The sequence below is a fragment of the Monodon monoceros genome, unplaced genomic scaffold, assembly GCF_005190385.1.
Source record: "Monodon monoceros isolate NGI ecotype Baffin Bay Population unplaced genomic scaffold, NGI_Narwhal_1 Super_Scaffold_10, whole genome shotgun sequence".
Lineage (NCBI taxonomy): Eukaryota > Metazoa > Chordata > Mammalia > Artiodactyla > Monodontidae > Monodon > Monodon monoceros.
In genome coordinates, this window is record NW_021703766.1 from 13,978,770 (window position 1) to 14,002,116 (window position 23,347).

The following is a 23,347-nucleotide window of genomic DNA, read 5'->3' on the forward strand; positions in this document are numbered from 1 at the left end:
AGCCCAGGAACAATAAGTACTGCTTAGTTCTTATTGTTCTAGACTATTCACATTATTCCAGGACCTACTTTATATGCAAGTATGACAGAAAGCAGCTACCTTTTGATGTGTTGTTTCCCTCATATCTAAAAGTTCAGTGATCTGTGGTCGGCACATCACACGTGTATTGGCCAGTCTCTGCTCTGTGGTGAGGGACATTTCCTTCAGGAACTCTGAGGGAGTCAGCTAGAATTTAAAGCAACAGGAGCCAAAGATTCATAAATGGTAATACTGAAAAAGTGCTTTCATAAGTGCCAGTAATGAATAATTTGTGTTTGCAGCTTTCAGGATAATTCTGGAATGCCACTAAGTTCCCCTATAAAACGTTTAAAATAACTGAATAATACAAGCGAAGTTACCCGTGCACTCCTGAGCTCTTTGCACAATAATTTGAAAGAATATGTGGTTGCTGTTTCCTTATGATTTTGAAGGAATCACACAAAAGAACCTGGGGTGGGGGAGAGGAAGGTCAAGAAATTGCATGGGAACATGACCAAAGAGCTTAACATATATGCTCAGAAGAGCATAAAACTCTAGGTTTCTAAAATCACTTAAGGGCTTCAGAGCTAAGGAGGCTAATCCTCCTTGAAATATTTCTATTTCTCAAATGAAGTTACAACACGCAAGTAAAGCTTTTGGGTGTTTATCATGTTATATCAGGTTAAAGAGAAATCTTATAAAGTAAAGGATCTGGGAAGTATGACTGTGCTGCTTAGGAACGAGTTTGAACTTTTTAGAAATCGTAAGAGCACATTTAGACCTTGTTTTAAAAGAGCTCTAAGTCAATCATCAGATCCAGCAGCCAGTCACATCCACATACCCAAACAAGAACACAAGATTCTTTAACACTTTCTACGGTTTTGAGAAAAAAAGGTAACCTATCATTTAAATAAAATCATTTAAATAAACCAGCAAGGGCTCACCCAAGACCAATCACTATTGATTGTTGTTCTGGAATGTTCACTTTGTTCTAGGGCTACTTTATATGCAAAGAGATTATGATCACTGGCAGCAACATAATGCTTAAGTATGTGCCAAGACTTCTTAAAACATTCAGGGATATATAATTTAGCTGATTCATTTCGCCTTGGGTTAAAATCAATGCTCTTCAAATTCCCTACAAATTTAATTTTTGTGATTGAATCCATTTAAATGAAGGCATATTTCTAATATAGCTTTTAAGATTCCTTTTGATTGGAACACAGATTAGAATGTTAAAATGTTATGAGGTATCAGCTGTGTTGTGATTTAAATAAAAATAAACTCTTACAAGCAAAAAGTAAGGAGTTACTTTAAAGCTGAAACAAGAACAATCACAAAAGAAAATGATAGATTTTATTTTTCTAATTGGAACATAACCTGAGACTAGTTTTTAAAATGCAGTGAACACAATGTTTAACACTTTAAATTGTTATTGATATTTCCATAGCATGTAGTTTATAATTCAGTTCTCACCAAATCATTAGAATTCATTAAAAATGTAATTGTTTTCTATCATAAAGGACAGAAAAAGTTATGCATTTTTCCTAGATATTATATAGTCATCATTTTAATGCATTATGTTCTACAAATACACAAAAATAACTCTTGCCAATCAACAGGTAATTGATTATATATGTTACACCTATGAAATCCTGATATTTGACTGTTTTTGAACTACATAAATGACAGTTTCTTAAGGTTCTAGCTAATATTTAGAAAATCTTAATAATTTGCTTGCATAGTCTTAGTTCAACTGATTAACTTAAGCAATTTAATTTAAGCCTCTACTTTGATGTATATAATTTCAAAAATTCCCCAAGCTTTAAAAGGTAACTATGCTCTGCAGCAATCTACCCATGTTAACTAAACGGATATTATCAGCCAGTAATTCTGTTTGATATTCTGAGAATGTCAAGTAGCAACTGTCATTCTCCTGAGGAGAAAGACTGCATTAAGTATTTTACTCAGAAATTCTCTTATACATTACCATTTGATTTACTTCTTCTTCTGTAACCACCTTCGGACTCAGGGGTGGCAAAATCTTGCTTTGGAATCCTTTAAGCGTTCTGACTAGCCCCGTCTGAACAGCCCCCATGGACTCCTCAAGACTTCTACTTGTCATTTTTAGTTATTTCCTTTGTATACCTAAGAGTGAAAACAAAATAGTTTTAGAACAAATACAGTTAATTCCTGAATACAGGTCACATTTTTTGAAGCTTTTTCCAATATACGAAGGTTTAGAAAATACCGATTTTCAAAAATACATCCAATGCTTGGAACAAATGCCTTAACTGTAGGAGTCTATTCCATGAATCTGTCTAGATTTAGCCTTATCCTGAAGTCTAGGATCGCTTTTAGAAAAAGCAAGTGATTCTGGACTAAGCTCAGGGAAGACATGAAAACATAAGCAGTTACTATATTTTGGTACTTTTATCTTCTCCAGATAAATAAACAAAAACTGCTCAATAACTATACTTCATAGTTTGCTACTTTATCTGCTTATTTGACTATTCTCTCTCATGGCACCCTTCAAACACAATAAATATAAGGCTTCAAACCTTCACACCTAGGCAGAGAATTGAAAAAGGCAGCATGAGATGATACGTGGAAAAAGAAGTTTGTGAAAAATTTTTTGAAGTTTATAGTAATAAACAAGGCATTAAACAGCCACCCAATACCTCCAAAGCAAAGAAATATGACATCTCCCCTTTGCATATATTTCCATATACTTCTAGCAGGACACTTGCAACTTTGGAAGTCCATTTATGACTATGTAGGGATTTCTACTTTTAATAATAGCAGGCTAGGTTGTTCAACCCTGTGCAGGAAAAAAAAAAAAAAAAGCTTGATTCAATGTCAAATAAAAAACCTTAAAATTGTTAAAAGTTCAAAAGACAATAAGGCACTACCAGACCAAAATGGAGGGGAAGGCAGTGCATAAAGGAAAAGAGATATGATGAAAATGTAATAAGGCACACTGAAATAAAGCAGTAAAACACCCAAAGAAATGAATATGAAATTTTAAAATAAGAAAAAAGATCAGAGAAAGAAATGATTGGAATAGAAGAGAGTGAAAGAAGTTCTAACATGCTATAATTGGAGCCCATGAAGAAGAGAAGGTACTGGAGGGAAATTAATATTTAAAGCCATAATCCAAGAAAAATTCCAGAAAAAAAAACAATGAAAAGGGACTAGTAGGTACCCAGGAAAACTGACCCAAAATGATCAACTATGAGTCATATCTTAGAAGAACGACTAGGCTTCAAAGAATTTTAAAAATTAGCATCCAGGCAAAAAGTCAAAATAATGTACAAGGGCAAGAGAATTAGATGTCATTGGACTTTGTAAAAGCAAGCTATGCAGGGGGAAAACAGAGGAGCAGCATTTTTCAAAGACTTTACAAAGCAGGAGCCAAGGATTTTAGAAGGAACCAAGCTCTCCTTCAGTCACTGAGGCTACAGAAAAGGAGTTTTGAACATGCAGAAGCCCAGGGAATATTATAAACATGTTCCCTTCCTGAAGAATATACTAGAGGATGGGCTTCATCCAACCAAAAGCTGAGTGGGGAACTTCAGCAAAAGGACTGATGATGAGCATTTCATATATATGTAATTGTACAGGTATTAAAATAATGTTGAAAACATAAGGAGAATAGAATTTAAACGTTATATTTTCTGACAAAGTAGAAAGGATGCAATTTTAAATGAAAAGAAAAAAGAAAGACAGCCGAAAAGTAGACAAGATTAACAACTGTATAAGTACTAGGTAGGAATCAAAGCATTTAATGAGATAGAATAAAGGAGAATTAAGGGAATTATGGTAGAAAGCCCCTATGATGGCAGTCAATGATACCTGTTTCCAAGCATTCATATATTTATATGATCCTCTCCCCTTGAGTGTGGGCTGTGCTTAGGTATTCTAACAAATATAATACAGCACAAGTGATGGATGTCACATCTGAGATCAGTTATAAAGAAAATTAGTTCCATCTTGGGCACCGCCTGGCTCTCTCGAATCACCAGTTACCACATTGTAAGGACACTCAGGAAACCTATAGAGAGGCCCATGTGGTGAGGAACCAAGCCTTGACAGCAATGACATGAGTGAGCTTGGCAGTGGATCTTCTGAGGGCTGCCAACAACCATGTGAATGAAAGCAGAGTTGCCAGCCCCAGTTGAGCCTTAAGATGACTGCAGTCTGGGCAACAGCTTGACAGGAGATGCATGAGAGACCCTGAGTAGGAAGCACCCAGCTAAGCCTCACCTAGATTCCTGACCTACAGAAACTGAGAAAACAAATATTCAGTGTTTTAAGCTATTAATCTGGGGGTAATTTGTTATACAGTAATAGATAACAATACAGGCACTATAAAGGGTTTATATACAAAGAAACTACTGAATATAAAGATAAACCTTCCTAAATACCAAAAGTAATTTTAGAAAAAGCAAAGAAGACATACTAAATAAAGACAAACAATAAATCATATACAATCACAGTATACACTATTCAATACACATAATTATTACAGTGTAAAATAATATAGGCAGTGTGATGTCACCAACATGGAATAGGTGGTTGCCAACTTCAATCCCCCTCACAAAAAGACCAACTAGCAATCATCCATAGACAAGACACCTTTGTGAAAATCCCAGAACCCAGGATGAGACTGAAGCATCCCCTTGGATCACAGAAACAGGGAAAAACCTCAAAAACATTTTGTTAAGTAAAATAAGCCAGTCACAAAAAACTACATATTGTATGAGTCTGTTCACATGAAGTGACCAGAACAGGAAAATCTCTAGAGAGAAAGTAATGGATTAGTCGTTGCAAAGGGCTGGGAGAAATGAAGGAACAGAAGGGTATTAACTAAAAGGTATGGGATTTCTTTCTGAGATGATGAAAATGTTTAAAATTGACTGTGGTGATGATTGCACGTGTTTGTGAATATACTAAAAACTGTGGATTGTATGTACACTTTAAATGGGTGAATTGTATCCTGAACTGAATGTGAATTATATCTCAATAAAGTTGTTAAAATATATATTAAAACATTTTGAAAAATCAATTATTAAAAGTTGAAAAGTGAAACAAATAAACCTTGCTGTATATCAAATTGGTGTTGTAACACCAAACAATTATTCCAACCAATTTTAAAACATGGTTTTTGACTATATATCTTCATTGTATAGTAGTCTTATTGTTGGTCATAATATTAATAATAATATTTTAAAAACAAGTAGCTACATCAATATTGCTAGGAACCAAGCATTTCAGCATTTTAAAAATATAAAACAAAAAAAGTTCTTATATTAAGAAGCCCTATAATCTTAAATTTAAATAGAAAATCTGAGTTTTAGCTCTTGATTATTCTCTCGTTTTAAATAACCTCCCTACTGAAAGACCCCAGAAGCAAAGAAAGCTAAGTAAGCAATGACAGTCCAGGGACATAATGTGGTCTTTAAACACCATTTCCCACTAAAAGAAACCATAACTCCTTAGAGGAATGGGTAATTCAAGGTCTGGGGCATGAAATGTATAAGATGAACTTGGAACATTCTATTATACTGTAAAATAAGTACATTATCAAAGGCTACTAGGGTTGTATCTAAGGAGCCCAGAGCCACTTGAAGGAGTTTCCATTCACCAAAGACAGGAAAATTTGGGGAAAACAAAAACAAAAACAAAAGTCTGCAATGGATTAGTCTTTAAAACTCGGAGTTCAAAAGATACTAAAAAAAAAATCGTTGGTCACCTTTGGAAGTTACTAAGGCACCAGACTAATTATTTTGGAAATAATAACTGGGAAGAATCAACCATTTATTCTGTACCATTTTTGTACAAATTGCATTGCAAGTTAACCAAATAGTTGATGACAGAAAATTATTCTTCATAGAAGAACTCCAGCTAATAAATGCAGAAGAAATGACTGAAAAATAATCACCATTTGCAGCCCCTAATGAAACGAAGGTTCATCAATGTTAAAACCATTAGAAAGGATGTTGCTGAAGAACTTTATAATGGCTCAATCAGGCTAACAACACCTGAGCCCTCTAAATCAGTCTTAACACTAAAAGAGTGAAAACTAGACATATTATGTGCCTCCTGACGTGATGCAGTACACAGCACCACCTGTGCAGAACTATGAACAACAATCTAAACCTAAATCTAATTAAGTCTCTAGACCTACCAGCTAGGTTGCAGGAGATCAAGAAATGCAGGAACATGTGTATTCTGTAAGAATAAAATTAAGCCAAATCTAGAATGTGGAAAATGTTATAGGAAAATGACCTACTTCACTCAAGTAATAAAGAGTGTGTGTGTGCAAACATGAACACACGAGAGAGAGAGAGAGAGAGAGAGAGAGAGAGAGAGAGGAAGGATAGTTATGAATTAAGAGAATCACTTCAATGATAATGATATAGGTAGATTATAAGCAAAAGGATGGAAGAGGTATACCATGCAAAAGTTGGTCAAAAGAAAGCCAGAAGGGCTACAGTAATATTAGATAAAGTTGACTTCAAAAAAAAAAAAAAGATCAGGAACAAAGAGGGACACTATATAATGTAAAAGGGTGAATCTACCAAAATGACAGAGCAATCATAATTATAAGTGCACCAAACAACTTTTAAAATGTGTGATTTGAACCAAGCTTCAAAATATATAATGCAAAAAATGAAAAGAACTATACAAATCCACAATTGTAGCTGGAGACTTCAACATCTCTTTCTCAACAATTGATATAAGCACTAAACAGAAAATTAACAAGATATAGAGGAACTTAACACAACCAACATGATTTAATCGATATTTATGGAACAGTCCACCCAACAGCAGAATGCATGTGCTTTTCACGTGTCCAAGGAACATATACTAAGATAGACCATTTCCTAGGCCAAGAAATAAAATTCAAAAAAGTTAAAAGAATTGGAATCATACAGAGGGCGCTGGTTGACCACTGTGAAATCAAATTAGAAACACACAACAGAAAGATAACACAAAATTCTCCAAACACTTGGAAACTAAACAACACACTTGTAAATAAATACATAAGTCGAAGAGGGAAATCCACAAGCACACTGAATTGAATGAAAATGAAAACACAGCATTTCAAAATATTGAAAAGTTAGCTAAAACAGTGTTGAAATTTATAACACTAAATATTTAGATTAGAAAGCAGTAAAAGTCAAATGTGTCATCTAAGCTCCTAAGTTCAGAAAAAAGAACACCAAATAAAATGAAAGCAAACAGACAGAAGGAAATAATAAAGACAGGAGCAGAAATCAATAAAATTAAAACCAGAAAAGCAATAGAGAAAATTAACTCAACAAAGATCTGATTCTCTGGAGAAATCAATAATATTGACAAACCTTTAGCAAAGAAAGAAGACACAAATTACCAATACTAGGAATTTAACAGGAGAGGACAAACCATACAGATATCAAAAGGATAATAAGGGAACACTATAAACAACTCCACATTCATAAATTTGACAACTTAGATGTACTGCTTCAATTCCTCAAAGAACACATACTACAACAATTTAATATGAATAGATAATTTGAATAAGTCTATTAAAGAAACTGAATTCATAATTTTATAACTCAAAAAAAGAAATATCGGGCTTCCCCGGTGGCGCAGTGGTTGACAGTCCGCCTGCCGATGCAGGGGACACGGGTTCGTGCCCTGGTCTGGGAAGATCCCACATGCCGCAGAGCGGCTGGGCCCGTGAGCCATGGCCGCTGGGCCTGCGCGTCCGGAGCCTGTGCTCTGCAACGGGAGAGGCCACAGCAGTGAGAGGCCTGCGTACCACACACACAAAAAAAATACCTAGGTCTAGATGGTTTCACTGGAGAATGACAGCAAACATGGAAAGAAGAATTAACACCAATACTACCAATCTTTTCCAGAAAATGGAAAAGAGCGGAACACTTGACAATTCATTTTATGAAGCCTAAGACAAAACCAGATGAAGAAAGTACAAAAAAAAAACCCAAACCCTAAAAACCAATATCCTTCATGAATATAAATTTAAAAATTTTAACGAAATGTTATCAGAATCTTAACAAGTTATTTAGCAATATGTAAAAATAGTTATATACCATGACCAAATAGGTTAAGTCCAGGAATGTAAGGCAAGTTCAATACTCAAATATCAATCAATGTAATCCATAATATTAGCAGGCTAAAGAAGAAACATCATATGATCACGTCAATTTATGCAGAAAAAGCATCTGACAAAATTCAATATCATTCATGATAAAAATTCCCAGAAAACTAGGAATATAGAGGAACATAATAAAGAAAATATACAAAAAACTTACAGGTGACATCATACTAAATGGTAAAAGACTGAATGCTTTCCCCCTAAAGACTGGGAACAAGGCAAGGAGGTCCATTCTCAACATGGCTATCAGACACAGTACTAGAAGTTCCAGTCAGTGCTATAAGAAGAAAAAAAAAAGAAAGAAAGAAAAAGCATACAGAGCAGAGAACAAGAAATAAAACTGTCCTTATATGCAGATGGGATAAGTGTCTACATAGATATTCCCTAAGAATCTACAACAAACCTCCTAGAACTAACAAGTGAGTACAGCAAGGTCACAGGATATAAGATAAACATACAAATATCATTCATATTTCTATATATTAACAATGAAGATGTGGAAACCAAAATTTAAGATACGATACCATTTATAACTGCCATCCCTTCAAAAAAGAAATAGGTGTAAATTGATCAAAACATATACAGGGGCTTCCCTGGTGGCACAGTGGTTGAGAGTCCGCCTGCCGATGCAGGGGACACGGGTTCGTACCCCGGTCCCGGAAGATTCCACATGCCGCGGGAGCGGCTGCGCCCGTGAGCTATGGCCGCTGAGCCTGCGCGTCCGGAGCCTGTGCTCCGCAACGGGAGAGGCCGCAGCTGTTAGAGGCCCGCGTACCGCAAAAAAAAAAAAAACAAAAAAAAAAACATATACAGGACTTATATGCTAAAAACGACAAAGTGCTGATTAAAAAAATCAAAGAATATCTAATTAAAAGGAGATCTATGTTCAAGGATCGGAAGACTCAACATAGCAAAGATGTCAATTCTCCTCAAATTAATACACAAGTTTAATCTAATACCTATCAAATACCAGCAAAGTTTTTATTTAAACAAAGATAAATTTATATGGAAGGGTACAGGCCCTAGAATAACTAAAACAAACTTACAAAGAAGAAGAAAATGAGAAGAATTATTCTAACCGATTTCAAGGCTTATTACATAAGCTACAGTAATCAAGACTATGTTGTATTGGCAGAGGGATACATATAGATCAATAGAAGAGAACAGAGAACTCAGAAATAGACCTACACAAATATTCCAAATTGATTTTTGACAAAGGTGCAAAAGCAATTCAATGTAAGAGAAAGAGCCTTTAAACAAATGGTGCTGGGGCCATTGGAGCTCTATAGGCAAAAAGTAAGCCTCAATCCAAATCTCACATCTTACACAAAAGTTAATTCAAAGTGGGGCATATATTTAAATGTAAAATATAAAACTACAAAGTTTTTAGGAAAAAAAAGGAAGAAAATTTTCTAGACTAGGGTTCAGTGAAGGGTTCTTAGACATGACACCAAAATCATAATGCAGAAAAGAAAAAGTCAATAAAGAGGACTTCATCAAAATAAAAAAACTTTTCTACTTGGAAAGAATCTTCTAAGTGGATGAAAGAAACAAACAGGAAGAAAATATTTGTAAACTTCATGTCTGACAAAGGACTCATATCTAGAGTACATTTTTTTAAAAAACCGCTCAAAACCAAACAGTGAAATAAACAAACAAACCTGTATTAGTTTCTTCTTCCTGCTACAACAAATTACCATAAATTTGTGGCTTGAAACAACATAAATTTATTGTCTTAAAATTCTGAAAGTTAGATGTGTAACAGAGGTCTCATTGGCCTAAAATCAAGGTTCTGCAGGGCCGTGTCCCTTTCTGAAGCTCTAGGAGAATCCATTTCCTGGCCGTATGGGCTCCTTCCTCCATCTTCAAAGCCAACTATGGCAGGTTGAGTCTTTCTCACACCACATCACTCTGACCTCCTCTTCTGCCTCCCACTTACACCTTTAAGGAACCTTGTTATTACATTAGAGCCACCCGGATAATCCAGGATAATCTCCCTTTCTCAAAGTCACCTGCCTAGCAATGTTAATTCCATCTGCAACCTTAACTCTCCTCTCCCATGTAATTAACATATTCACAGGCTTGAGGGATTGGGACATAGACATATTTGGCAGAAAAGTGACATTATTCTGCCTAACACACAATCCAATTAGAAAATGGGTAAAGGACATGGAGACATTTCACTGAAGATATATCAATAGCAAAAAGCATATGAGGGGCTTCCCTGGTGGCACAGTGGTTGGGAATCCATCTGCCAATGCAGGGGACACAGGTTTGAGCCCTGGTCCATGAAGACCCCACATGCCGTGGAGCAACTAAGCCCGCGAGCCACAGCTACTGAGCCCAAGCACCACAACTACTGAAGCCCACATGCCTAAAGCCCGTGCTCCGCAACAAGAGAAGCCACCACAGTGAGAGGCTCGCACACCACAACAAAGAGTAGCCCCCACTCGCCGCAGCTAGAGAAAGCCCACACGCAGCAACAAAGACCCAACACAGCCAAAAATAAATAAATAAAATAAATTTTTTTAAAAAAGCATATGAAAAGATGTTCAACATCACTAGCCACCAGGGAACCACAAATTAATACCATGATTAAATAATATCACTTACCTATCAAAACAGCTAAAGTAAACAGTTATGTAAGATGAATAAATTCTAGTGATCTGCTGTACAACATAGTGCCTATAGGTAACAATATGATATTGTGCCCTTAAAAATGTTAAGTGTGGGACACAAGGAAACTTTTGGAAGTGTTGGATATGCTTATTGCCTTGACTGTTATGGTATCACATATATCCAAATGCATATATCCAAACTCATCAAATTATATACATTAAATACGTGCAGGGGTTTTTTTGGTGTTTTTTTTTTTTGTTTTTTTTTTTTACCAATTATACCTCAGTAAAGCTGCAAAAGGTTCATCATAGAATGACAGAATTCCTATTCTCTTAAGCATATGGATCAAAATAGTATTAGTAACTTCAAATTTTTCTGGTAGTATAATCAGACCTCTAACTTAACAAAAAAGTCCAGCAAGCAGTTCTTGAAACTAATGATAATGAGTTGTTATAATAATTTTGTAAAACTTTGCTGTTTATTTAAAGATAAGGTTTACATTGAGATATTTTTAATGGGCATTATATGGATATATAATATAATGTTCCAGGAATTTTTTTTTTAAATAGTGAAAATATCAAATGCTGTAAGGATGCAGAGAAACTGGTTCTCTTATTGCTGATGGGAAAATAGTTTGACAGTTTCTTGGAAAAGTAAACCTATGACCCAACAATCATATCCTGGGGCACTTATCCCAGAGAAAACGTATGTCCACACAAAAACCTGTGCACGATTATTCTTAGCAACTTAAAAAACCAAAGTGTCCCTCGGTAGGTGAATGGTGAAACTAACTGTGGTACATCCATACCATGGAATATTACCAGCAATAAAAAGAAGCAAACTATCAATATATACAGCAAATTGTACGGATCTCAGGGAAAAAAAAGAAGTGATAAAAGACATTCTTAACAGCTCACATACTGTGTGATTCCATTTATATAATATTCACAAATGGCAAAATTACAGAGATAAAGAACAAATCAGGAGTTGCCAGTGGTTGGCAGGGGGTGGGGAAAAATGACTATAAAGGAGATGTTTGAGGTGACAGAATACACATAAAGAAGAAATAAAATGGGTAAAATCTTGAGGTTTACAAAGTTGGGATAAATAAGAGGTAACCTGCTAACAGCAAGTTTTTCACTTCTTATAAGCTATGAGTTCAATTTCTAGTGCTATCACTGAAGCTAATAAATGAATTTTCTGTATCTTGATCGTGGTGGAAGTTATACAAATCTGCATATGCAATAGGTTGACATATAACTATACACATACATTGTACCAATGATGATTTTCTGGTTTTGATATTATACTATGGTTATATAAGGTGTAACAACTGAGGGAAACAGGAGGTCAAAGGCATATGAAACCTCTCTGTACTTTCTTTGCAACTTCCTGTGAATGTATAATTATAATTATATTTTGTTTAGTTTTTCAAGAAAAAGACTGACAAAACTCAGTATTTATGCTCATGCAGCTCAATATCAAAAAAAAGAACAATCCAATCCAAAAATGGGCAGAAGACCTAAACAGACATTTCTCCAAAGAAGATATACAGATTGCCAACAAACACATGAAAGGATGCTCAACATCACTAATCATTAGAGAACTCAAATCAAAACCACAACAAGGTATCACCTCACACCAGTCAGAATGGCCATCATAAGAAAATCTACAAACAATAAATGCTGGAGAGGGTGTGGAGAAAAGGGAACCCTCCTGCACTGTTGGTGGGTATGTAAATTGATACAGCCACTATGGAGAACAGTATGGAGGTTCCTTAAAAAACTAAAAATAGAACTACCATATGATCCAGCTATCCCACTACTGGGCATGTACCCTGAGAAAACCATAATTCAAAAAGAGACATGTACCACAAAGTTCACTGCAGCTCTGTTTACAATAGCCAGGACATGGACGCAACCTAAGTGTCCATCGACAGATGAATGAATAAAGAAGGTGTGGCACATATATACAATGGAATATTACTCAGCCATAAAAAGAAATGAAATTGAGTTATTTGTAGTGCAGTGGATGGACCCAGAGTCTGTTATACAGAGTGAAGTACGTCAGAAAGAGAAAAACAAATACCATATGCTAACACATATATATAGAATCTAAAAAAAAAAAAAAAATGGTCCTGATGAACCTAGGGGCAGGACAAGAATAAAGACGCAGACATAGAGAATGGATTGAGGACCCCGGGAGGGGGAAGGGTAAGCTGGGACAAAGTAAGACAGTAGCACTGACATATATACACTACCAAATGTAAAATAGATAGCTAGTGGGAAGCAGCTGCATAGCACAGGGAGATCAGCTCGGTGCTTTGTGACCACCTAGAGGCGGGGAATAGGGAGGGTGGCAGGGAGGCGCAAGAGGGAGGGGATATGGGGATATATGTATACATATAGCAGATTCACTTTGTTATACAGCAGAAACTAACACAACATTGTAATGTAATTATACTCCAATAAAGATGTTAAAAAAAAAACCTCATTATTTATGAAGATGTTGTGAAGATGGGCACTCTCATACACTACAGGTAGAATGTAAATCAGTAACTTCATTAGGCAATTTTTTTTAAACTGTACATATCCTTTGGTGCTGGAGAATTTACCCCAACTACGAAAAGATGTATTCATAAGCTATGCTGTAACTTAAATTGGCCACTCTATCTCAACAAAATAGAAATAGCATGTCCTTTTATCATACCAAAATACAGAGTAGTTATTGCATTAAAATCTGATTACCCAGGTATTTTTTTATTAAAACTCATTTATTTCTGTAACTGATTTAATTACTTTAAAAATCTTGACCACTTTCCTTTTTTGTTCCTGATAAATAGCACTATATTACAACTCCAGCCTATAGTATACTTGGATCATGCTTTTACAGCTCTGTATCTACAATGGTTAAGGTATGTTTCCCTAAAACTCTGTTCACACTGCACCTTCTGTCTGCAATGTCCTCTCTTTACCTCTACACAGATTGCTTCCTGATTCAAATGTCATTTCCTTATCGAAGCAATTTCTAATCCTACCAGCAGTAGTGATTGTTCAGCCTCTTTGACCTTCCAGTACCTTACTTTTTCCCTCTCTTGTAACATCTAAAACATTCTACTTTGCAATTATGTACGTGCTTATTCCAATATTAATACAAGCTCCTTGAGGTAGAGACTGTAATGTATAGTGCCTTGTATATAATGGATGCTTGTGAATTTCTAATGAACCATCGTCTAGTAAATTAGACAGAGTCAATATTCAGGAGTGTCATGAAAAATGATAATCACCTAGCCCACTGCTCCAATATCTAACACAGGACTAAATCCATGCATTAATGTCCCTGGAATGCCTTGAGTCATGTAATTCATGGGTTAACTTAACATCCTGCTTTTAAAGACCTCCCTCCAGTCAAAGTACGGTAAAAGAACCCATGAACCAAAGAAATTTTTAACTAAAAAGGTCTGGACAACAATACTTTTACTAGGGCATTTACTATCTCATCTAGGCATATCTCCAAATCTTCAGTTTCTATCTAGAATAAATTTTTATTTTTTAAAATTAACTTCACAAACTCATGGAATTATGTTTTAATTAAATAGTCATTATATTTCTTTCCACCCTCTGTTCCCCTACACAGCCTGCACACATACACGTACACATAACTCCTTGTTTTTCCTCATCCTCTGTCTCTTATCATCTTAGTTTTCACTGTCATTTTCTCAAACCAGTAGTTGGAGAATCACCCTCAACTCTCCTGCCCCCTCACGCCAGTGCTATCAGTCACTAGGTCCTGTCGGCCCTGCAAACATCTCTCTTATCCACATCCCCAAGCTCTGCTATTTTTTCCAGGACCACAATAGTCTCCCAGCAGGGCTGCCTGCCTTCAGTCTTTCAATTCTTACCAAATAAAATCTTTAAAATATATAAATTGCATCTTTTATTCTCCCTGATCCCCACTCCTTGTAAGTTCACACTTTCCCTGCCTGGTTCCCATCTGCTTTGCAGACTGACCCATGCTGCTCCACTGTGGCTCAAACCATGCCCCTCTATACTCACTTCCCTGCCTTCATCTCTTCTGTCTACTCACATTCTCATACTCACACACTGAGGATTCTGCCAACCGGGTCACTGTCCTCCCTTTCTTCCCAACTCCTGCCATCATTCTGGATGACTGCAACATCCATAGAGCCGGAAACCGATTCAAAACACTCACCTCCATTATACTTCAATCTGCATTCCCATGAAGGCCCTTCCAGACCTTATCATCACCAGATACTGCTCTATATCCGAATAAAATCTTGAGTTTAAATATCCCACTCTCTGGAATGGTGGTTGTCAGGGGTTAGGGGGAGATATTAGTCAATGGGTACAAAGTTTCAAGTACTAAGAGAGCAAGAGTTAAGTGTTCTTGTCTCTCTCTCTCTCTCTCTCTCTCTCTCTCACACACACACACACACATACACATACGCTAATAATAATAATAATAAAGAATAAGAGGGCCAGAGGAAACTTTTGGAGGTGATGGATAGGTCTATGGCATAGATTGTGGTAATGGTTTCATGGGTGTATACTTATCTCCATATGTATCAAGTAGTATACACTAATTATGTACAGATTTCTGTATGTTAAAAAAAAATTCTTAGGAAAAAAGAAGAAAGAAAAGCCTCTCAATCTACCCAAAAGTCATAACAGGGAAAATTTTTGAACAGTAATTAAAATCACTGTGGACAATGAATAAATAAATAACCCATTCTCAAAGATTAAATGTACAAGAAATTATTATAGCCAAGGTATATTAGAAGAAAAGCAAGTTTCAGAACAATACATATAATGATTCAATTTCTGAAACAATACTAAGAAATGATGCACAGAAAAATACGGAAGAGTATATACTAAACTGTTAACAATACATTTAAAATAATGAACACTAAAAATTATAAGAAACTATTAGAATAAGGGACTTCCACTTCCTAAGTGGATTTGTCTAAAGTGTTCAAACTTTTTACAACAAGCATGTACTACTTTTTAAGTCTAAAAATAATAACAAACACTATGGTGGGGGGTGGAGAGGGCACCCTCTCTCCATAGGATCACTCTCTCTCATTCTGATACTCCCAATATACCTGGTTCCAGCATCCTATGCTCTTTCATCTCCTAGCCTCTCTATGGCTCTCTCTACCCTCTCATGTCATCTTCACTCTTCCCTCTCCAGCCTAGACCTCACAGTTGATCCTGTCCTCCAGTTTCTTAGTAATATCGTCAATGTCCTGATTCCAAGTCTTGCCATCACAGCCAGTAAAAGCCCAACACTGGGTCAGCCTAGCTGTTCAACTTTTCTCTCATACTAACAGGCTGTTAGGATTGCTGGAGAAAACCACACAATGGTCCAGATCATGTGACTGCAAATTCGGAGTCTCTAGCCTCCACTGGGGCCTCTACCTCCCGATCTCTTTCCCTTGTCACCTCTCATCTCAACAACTATTTCAGTCCTTCTCTCTATTTCTCATGCCCCTGCCCATGCCCTCCCTGCAGTTCTAGAGGATTTATCCCACCCAGATCCCTTCTGAGCTCCACTCCATTGACTCCAACGCCTACAAGATGTCTCCATTTAGGTGTCCACAAGCACCTCAAGCCCAGCATGCCCCCCAGGCCTGCTCTCTTCTGTATCCCTCTGTGAATGGAATCATGATTCATACAATTGCCCATGCCCAGAGTCACCTATGACTTCTCTCTCCTCCTATCAATCATATAATAACTAAATGTTTATGGAACACTTACTATGTGCCGACAGTGTTCCAAACATTATAAGTATTCATTTAATCGCCACAACAACCCTAGATGTGGGTAGTATTATTCTCCCCATATCACGGATAAAGAAACAGAGGCACAGAGAGGGTAAGTAACCTGCTCCAGTTACCACACTAGTAAAGGGAAGCAGTGGGAGGAAAATCAGTCACTCTGGTTCCAGAGTCCACACTCTTGATGGTGACATTATTCTGCCTCCACCTTGAGTATCTACCTCCTGACATCTCACAAATCCATCTACTCCCTTTCATCCTTGCTGCCTTCCTTTGTTAATGTCACTCTCATGTCTTGCCTGGGTGGCTGCAACAGCTTCTTAACTGACCTCCCTGACTCCAGAATTGTGTCCCCACTCCCACCCCACCCCCATAGCCTGCACATTCTCTACCCTGCAGCCACAGTGACTATTCTAAAGGGAAAATCTGGTCATGTCATTTCCCTACCTAAAATCCTTTAGTCCAGAATACTCTGTAAGCTTCTCAGCACGACATCCATCCCAGGAACCTGCCCTTCTTGCACTTTATGCTCAACTTGCAATTCACAAAGTCTCAGGGGCTCACACACCTCCAGACTTGTACATAACACCTGGAATGCCTTTCTTCTCCCCTCCTCCCCTTCTCTCCCCAACTAACTCCCATTTGTCTTTCCAGACTCAGATGTGACCTCTTTCAGAAAGGCTTCCCTGACTACCCAAGGCTGCCCCTTCTTTATGAACTCATGGGCCCTCATGCTCACCCCATCATTGTTATTTATTCATCTCCCTCTGCCTTGAGTCTATAAGTTCCTTGAGCACAGGAATTTTGTGTTTCTTATCACTGTATTCCCCGTATCCAGCACAGGGCCTCAAACATATGCATATTTAATAAATGTTTGTAATTAATTAAATGACTTTCACAGTCCCCAAATGTGCCAGGCTATTTCACACCTCTATACCTTTATAGACTCATACTTTCTTCTCACATCCCTATCCTTGTCTGCCTTGCAAACTTCTATTCATCCTACAAAACTCATCTCAAGGGTCCCCAGAAGTAAGGCCTTCCCTAATGCATTCAAAGAGTGACAATCACTTTGCCCTTTGCACATGCCTCTATTATTGAATGTAATACACTGTACAGTAATTATTTGCTTACCAGCCCGCATGTACCTCCAGAATGTAAGCTTCTTTGCTGTACAGACCATGCGTGATTGGCACATAGAAGGGGCTCTGTTAACATTCGTTGAATTGAATTTAATATTAAATTGCACTCAATAAAAGAGAATTTTCACTAGGCTAAAACATTTCACAGAGGAACTATTTTCCTCTTTTTCCTTCATTTAAATGTCAACCTCCAGCTCCTTCTAGTGTTTCTACCTAAGAATCTAGTTAAATAAGTGTTCAGTATGTATGACAGAGTACCTTCTTTCAGAGGAAAATGTATTCCCACATAACTCAGGAAAGAGAACCTTGCTTGGGGTCTCTGATGAGGTTGCAGTCAGAGATGGTAGCAAAGGCTACAGTCATCTGAAGGCTTGACTAGGGCTAGAAAATCCACTTCCAAGATGGCTCACTCACACAGCTAGCAAGCTGTTCCTGGTTGTTGGTGGGAGGCTTCAGTTCCTCCCCTCATGGGCCTCTCAAAAGGGATGCTGGAGTGTCCTCATGGCATGATGACTGGCTACTTTCAGAGCAAGCAGTCTGAGAGACCATGGGAGAAGCTGCAATGTAGTTTGTGCCCCAGAAGTCACACACCATCATTTATGCAAGATCTATTAGTCACACAGATCAGCCCTATTCAATGTGGGAGAGGCCACACGGGGACGTAAGTAGCAGGAAGTGAGGATCATTGGAAGCCATCTATCACATCCACCTCACACGTTTATAATGAGGATTAAATGAGATAATATTTGTAAAGTACTTCACTTTGCACAGTATCTGGCATATAATTGTTCTTAGTGTTATTAGCAGAAAGTTTGGTTTAAAAAAACTGAAAAGATGGAAATTCCATTCAATTAAATCTTGCTTGCTGGAAATAAGAGCATATGAAACTGTTCACATGTCTTCAAGTTCTGCTATTGCTAAAGTAAGGGCAAGGGCAATTATACTCTGGGATGTTGATAAATATTTCTTTATCCCAAAGAACCATTTTAGCAGGAAAATATCAAAGAAAAAAAATTACAGAAAATGCTCAAGTAAATGCAACATGACTTTTGTTGTCAGTGACAGGTTCTCTAGGCACTTGGAGTAAAAGGATTAATTTTCATATTTTAATCTTGCACTTCTTCTGGTTTTCTACTGTTTCTAAAGCTGTTATGCTCCTTGTTTTTCTATTTGTTTGATCTCTTTTAAATTGGATTACTTCAGATTTCATAGGTTTCACATTGGCCTCTGCTCTTTTCTCCCTGAAATACTTCCTGAAAACATCTGTCTGCAGAATGTGTGACATATATCTGAGGTAGATAAAAGAGAGACAAATTTCAGAAAGAATCCTCTTATTTGACCCAGGTTGAAGAAAAGAAAAATAAAGATGTATTTTGTATTTTGTTCTGGTCACCAATTCCAACATGCATGCGTGTTTGTGTGTGCATGTTTGTGGCAGGGGCAGGAGGCGTGTTCCCCAAAACAGCAAGTAATTTATCTACACGGAGATGGCATCAAATTCCACAGGCTAAGTGTTCCACTGGTTAAGACTGCCCCCAAACTTCAAGCACCAGTCACAAGCCCAGCTTGTTACCTGTGCTCTGACCCACTGGCTATAAATCAGAGTATCCCAATACCCCGGCCTCAGTTTCAATTAATTTGCTACAGCGGCTCCCAGAGCTCAGAGAAACATTTTACTCACTAGGTCACCAGTTTACTATAAAAGGATATAACTCAGCAACAACCAAATGGAAGAGATGCACAAGGCAAGGTATGGGGAAGGGGAACAGAGCTTCCATGCCCTCTCCAAGGGCAACACTCTCCCCAAATCTCTAGAGCCCACGCGCCACAACTACTGAGCCCACGCACCACAACTACTGAGCACATGCACCGCAACTACTGAGACTGTGTGCTGCAACTACTGAAGCCCTCACACCTATAGTCCCTGCTCCGCAACGAGAAGCCACCGCAATGAGAAGCCCGTGCACTGCAACAGAGAGTAGCACCCACTCGCTGTAACTAGAGAAAGCCTGTGTGCAGCAACAAACACCCAATGCAGCCAAAAATAAAATTTTAAAAATACTTAAATAACAGAGTGTCTACTATACGCTAAGCCACTGTATTAGTTAATTATAAGTAAAATCATAAGGAAAGAAGATGAAAGTTAGTAATAAACACCCAGAAATCAAACTCGATTTTGACTTTGACTTTGCCTGTCTGCCCACATTCAGGCTTTGTCACATCTCTAAGTGAAAAGCACTGCTGCAATCTGATTGAGTATGTCATAAATTCTGCTTTTAGTTTCACTGAGGTGGATAAAAGATAAAGTGATATGGTCTTTTAAAAGATTTTATTGTGAAATATTATATGCATGTAGAAAAACGTCTCTAAAATGTACAGCTGAATTAATTATTACAAAGTGAACATCTGTGTAATGATCACCCAACTAAAGAACACTGCCAGCACCCCCTCAAACCCCCTCTTCATCACTAAGCCCTCCCTCCCCACTAAAGGTAAGCACTGTCCTCACTTTTGTAGAAATCACTCCCTTGATTTTCATTTATAACCTAAGCATGTACCCCTAAACACTATAGTTTTGCCTGGCTTTTAACATTTAGAACAATGGAATCACACAGCATGTAATATTTTGTGTCTGGATTCTTTTGCTCTATTTATGTATCTGTTTTGTCGCATTTAGCTATAGTCTGTTCATTTTCATTTAATAGTTCACTGTTTGAATATGCTATTATTTATTAATCCATTCTACTACTGGTTAACATTTGGGTTGTTCCCAGCCCAAATGAATAATGGGTCCACAAGGCTATCATGAATAATGCAGCTATGAACACCCTTGTATACGTCTGTGCACAAGGACCAGCAGCATATATATCTAGGATTGGAATTGCTGGATCATAGGGTATGCATATCTTAAACTATGGTAGATAATGCTAAACAGTTTTCCAAAGTTGTTGTGCCTATTTATACTCCCACCAGCAGTGTATGAGAGATCTGGGTGCCCCCTGACCTTGCTACCACTTGCTATTGGCAACCTAAATTTCAGCTATCTGGTGGGTGTGTCATGATAGCTCACTGTGGTATTAATTTGCATTTCCTTGATTACTAATGAGATTAAGTACCTTTTCACATGTTTACTGGCCATTTGGATGTCCCTTTTGTAACAGTTCATACTTGTGAACTGTTCAGTTCTCTTGACTTTTTTCTATTGGGTGGTCTTTTTCTTATTGATTGATGAAAGTCCTTCTGGATGCAAGCCCTTTGTTCAGTTACAGGTTTTTACAAATGTCTTGGCCCAGGCTTATTTTTTCATTTCATCTGGCTTCATGGGCTGACTTCTAGTTCATCCCTACTCCTTTGAGGCAGCCCTTTAAGGTCCAAACCCAAAGGGAAAGGATTCACCAGGCTCCCTGTATCCTTGCAGACCCTGGGCACCAATTCTCATTGCATTAGCCCACAAAGACTGCCCAGCCTCTTAGTCTCTCAGCTTCTTCCTTGGAATTTGCATGTGCTCTCAGGGGCGCCAAGTTTGGGGCTCACTTCCCTGGGTTGCTGTTCCCCCAGGACCTGGTCTGATAGCTTTTTTTTTTTTTTTTTAACATCTTTATTGGATGATACCTCTTCACTATTTGTTAGCCTTCTAGTGCCTTGAAGCAGGCCTTTGTTTATAATCTGTCCAGTTTTTCTAGTTGCCCTCAGCAGGAGGGTAGACCTGTATTACCTAGTCTACCATTCTTAGGAGCAGATATCCTCATTTACTGAGTGTAGACGGTATAAGGGGAGAAATCCTAACCCAGGCCGAAAGAATTTTCCAAAAGTCCAACTTTTTTGAAACTTTGAAGATAAAATGCAAAAATTAAGCAAAATACAAAGAGTGTCCAGGACTGGTAGAAGTCTACTTAGATGCTCAGATGTCTGTAATTACCTGGAAAACCCATTCATGCCACTAATCTAAGATATACAGAGCTGATGTCTCAATATCATTTCATTTCAGGTAAAAGGTTGAGATACAATCACTGTTAGCTTAGATGGACACTTAGTGTGTTAACACTGAATAGCTACTTGCAGAACTTTAATGGCCAAAAGTAAACATTTTTGTCTGTCAAGCAGCCAAGGGCATATTTTCCAGCCTCTTCTCACTTGAAGAACCCAAAAAAGCAAAAATTTTTGAAAAGGTATATTAAAATTGAGACTCTCTGAGCTTTAGCTAGATCTTCTTTCAGAAAGTCTTGATCCATGTATGGATCTGGATTATGAGACTCACTTATCACAGACACCTGCAGATGACACAGTGAAATGCATAGCTCTTGTCTCTGAAACACTCAGCATCTCCTTCCAAGTCCGTTAGCCCTACTGGTACACTCTGTCCCCATTTTGTCTAGGTTCTCAGGCTTCCCCAGTTCCTCTGATCAAACTACAGGGTTACTTAGAGGTAAAAATCTCTGAAACTCTCTCCTTCTATCCCACCCCCTTTCCCTTGCTTAGACTCATCCTACAGGTCTCAGTTGAAACAACACTGCCTCTAGAAAGCCTTTCCTGACCTCCTTGAAGGCTCCTCCTTATATGTTCCCATAGCAATTGCACTTTTCACATAATAAGTAAATTGTTTGTGTAACTAGATTTTTACGTCTGCCTTCTCCACCAGAGAGCAACTTCCATGAGTTCTGAGACCTCGACCATTGTGCTCACCACTAGCATATATGCCTAATATAGTGACAGGCATGGAGACAATAAATACTTGTTGAATGGTTAATGGGCATCTGAATCACTGAATCATTTATTCTGTTTTCTTTCTCAAGGATATCTTCATTTTAAAAAAGAATCATTTGGCAGGTATTTATTGATTTTTAATACCCCGCATCCACTCACCCTTCTTCTGGGATCAGTATCATTTCTGCTCAGGAAAACACCCCGCTCCTTACTCCAATCCGGGAGTGGCCTACCCCAATATCATACCTCCCTGGCCGCAGTGACTGGTTCAGGACAGGGCAAACGACCCCAGTCAAACCAATCAGTCGATGAGGCTTAATTCTGACTTTACTGCAACTGCTGAAAAAGAGGCATGCTTTCTTTCCATTGAGGTTGCTGAGAAGTGAGATATGAGCTTAATTCTGCTGGCAGCCCTCTAGCACCCAATGAGGGCAGAAGCTGAGAACAAAGCCACACAAATAAAAGCCGTGCCGAGAGACTGAGTTCTGATGACATCACTTGAATCCTTAGATCCAGCCAGGAACTTTTGAGTTATCTGAGCCAATTAATGTTCTTTCACACAAGTGTCATCTGAGCTGTATGCTGTGGCCACAGTCTCCTGACAAAGTGAATTCCTTATAAATAATTGCAGTCCATCTATTATTTGTAATGTATTACTATAGCATAAACAACTTGAGAGTTACCACGTTTCCAGACCGTAACTTGTAAAAGCAGTTTTTGACAGACTTGTTCATTTTGTCAGATATACTAATTTAAATATAGCAGACGAGCTATTTTAAATCCATGTTTGCCTTACTAAAATATAATAACTTCTAATTTATATGCCATTGATTCTGTTACCACCAGAGTCTAAAAACCAGTAGGCTTGCAAAAGCACAGTGAGAATGTTTTTGGTTTCTA

The 23,347-nt window shown here is 37.7% G+C and overlaps 1 protein-coding gene across 1 annotated transcript in view; it reads right to left on the bottom strand.

The window, feature by feature from the left end:
• HYDIN (HYDIN axonemal central pair apparatus protein) overlaps positions 1-23,347 on the bottom strand; it is a 431,237-nt gene that overhangs the window by 338,319 nt on the left and 69,571 nt on the right. Inside the window, 2 exon segments of the mRNA XM_029201876.1 lie at positions 100-225; positions 2,009-2,166. Of these exon segments, the coding sequence (XP_029057709.1) occupies positions 100-225; positions 2,009-2,143 (261 nt within the window). The 5' untranslated portion in view covers positions 2,144-2,166.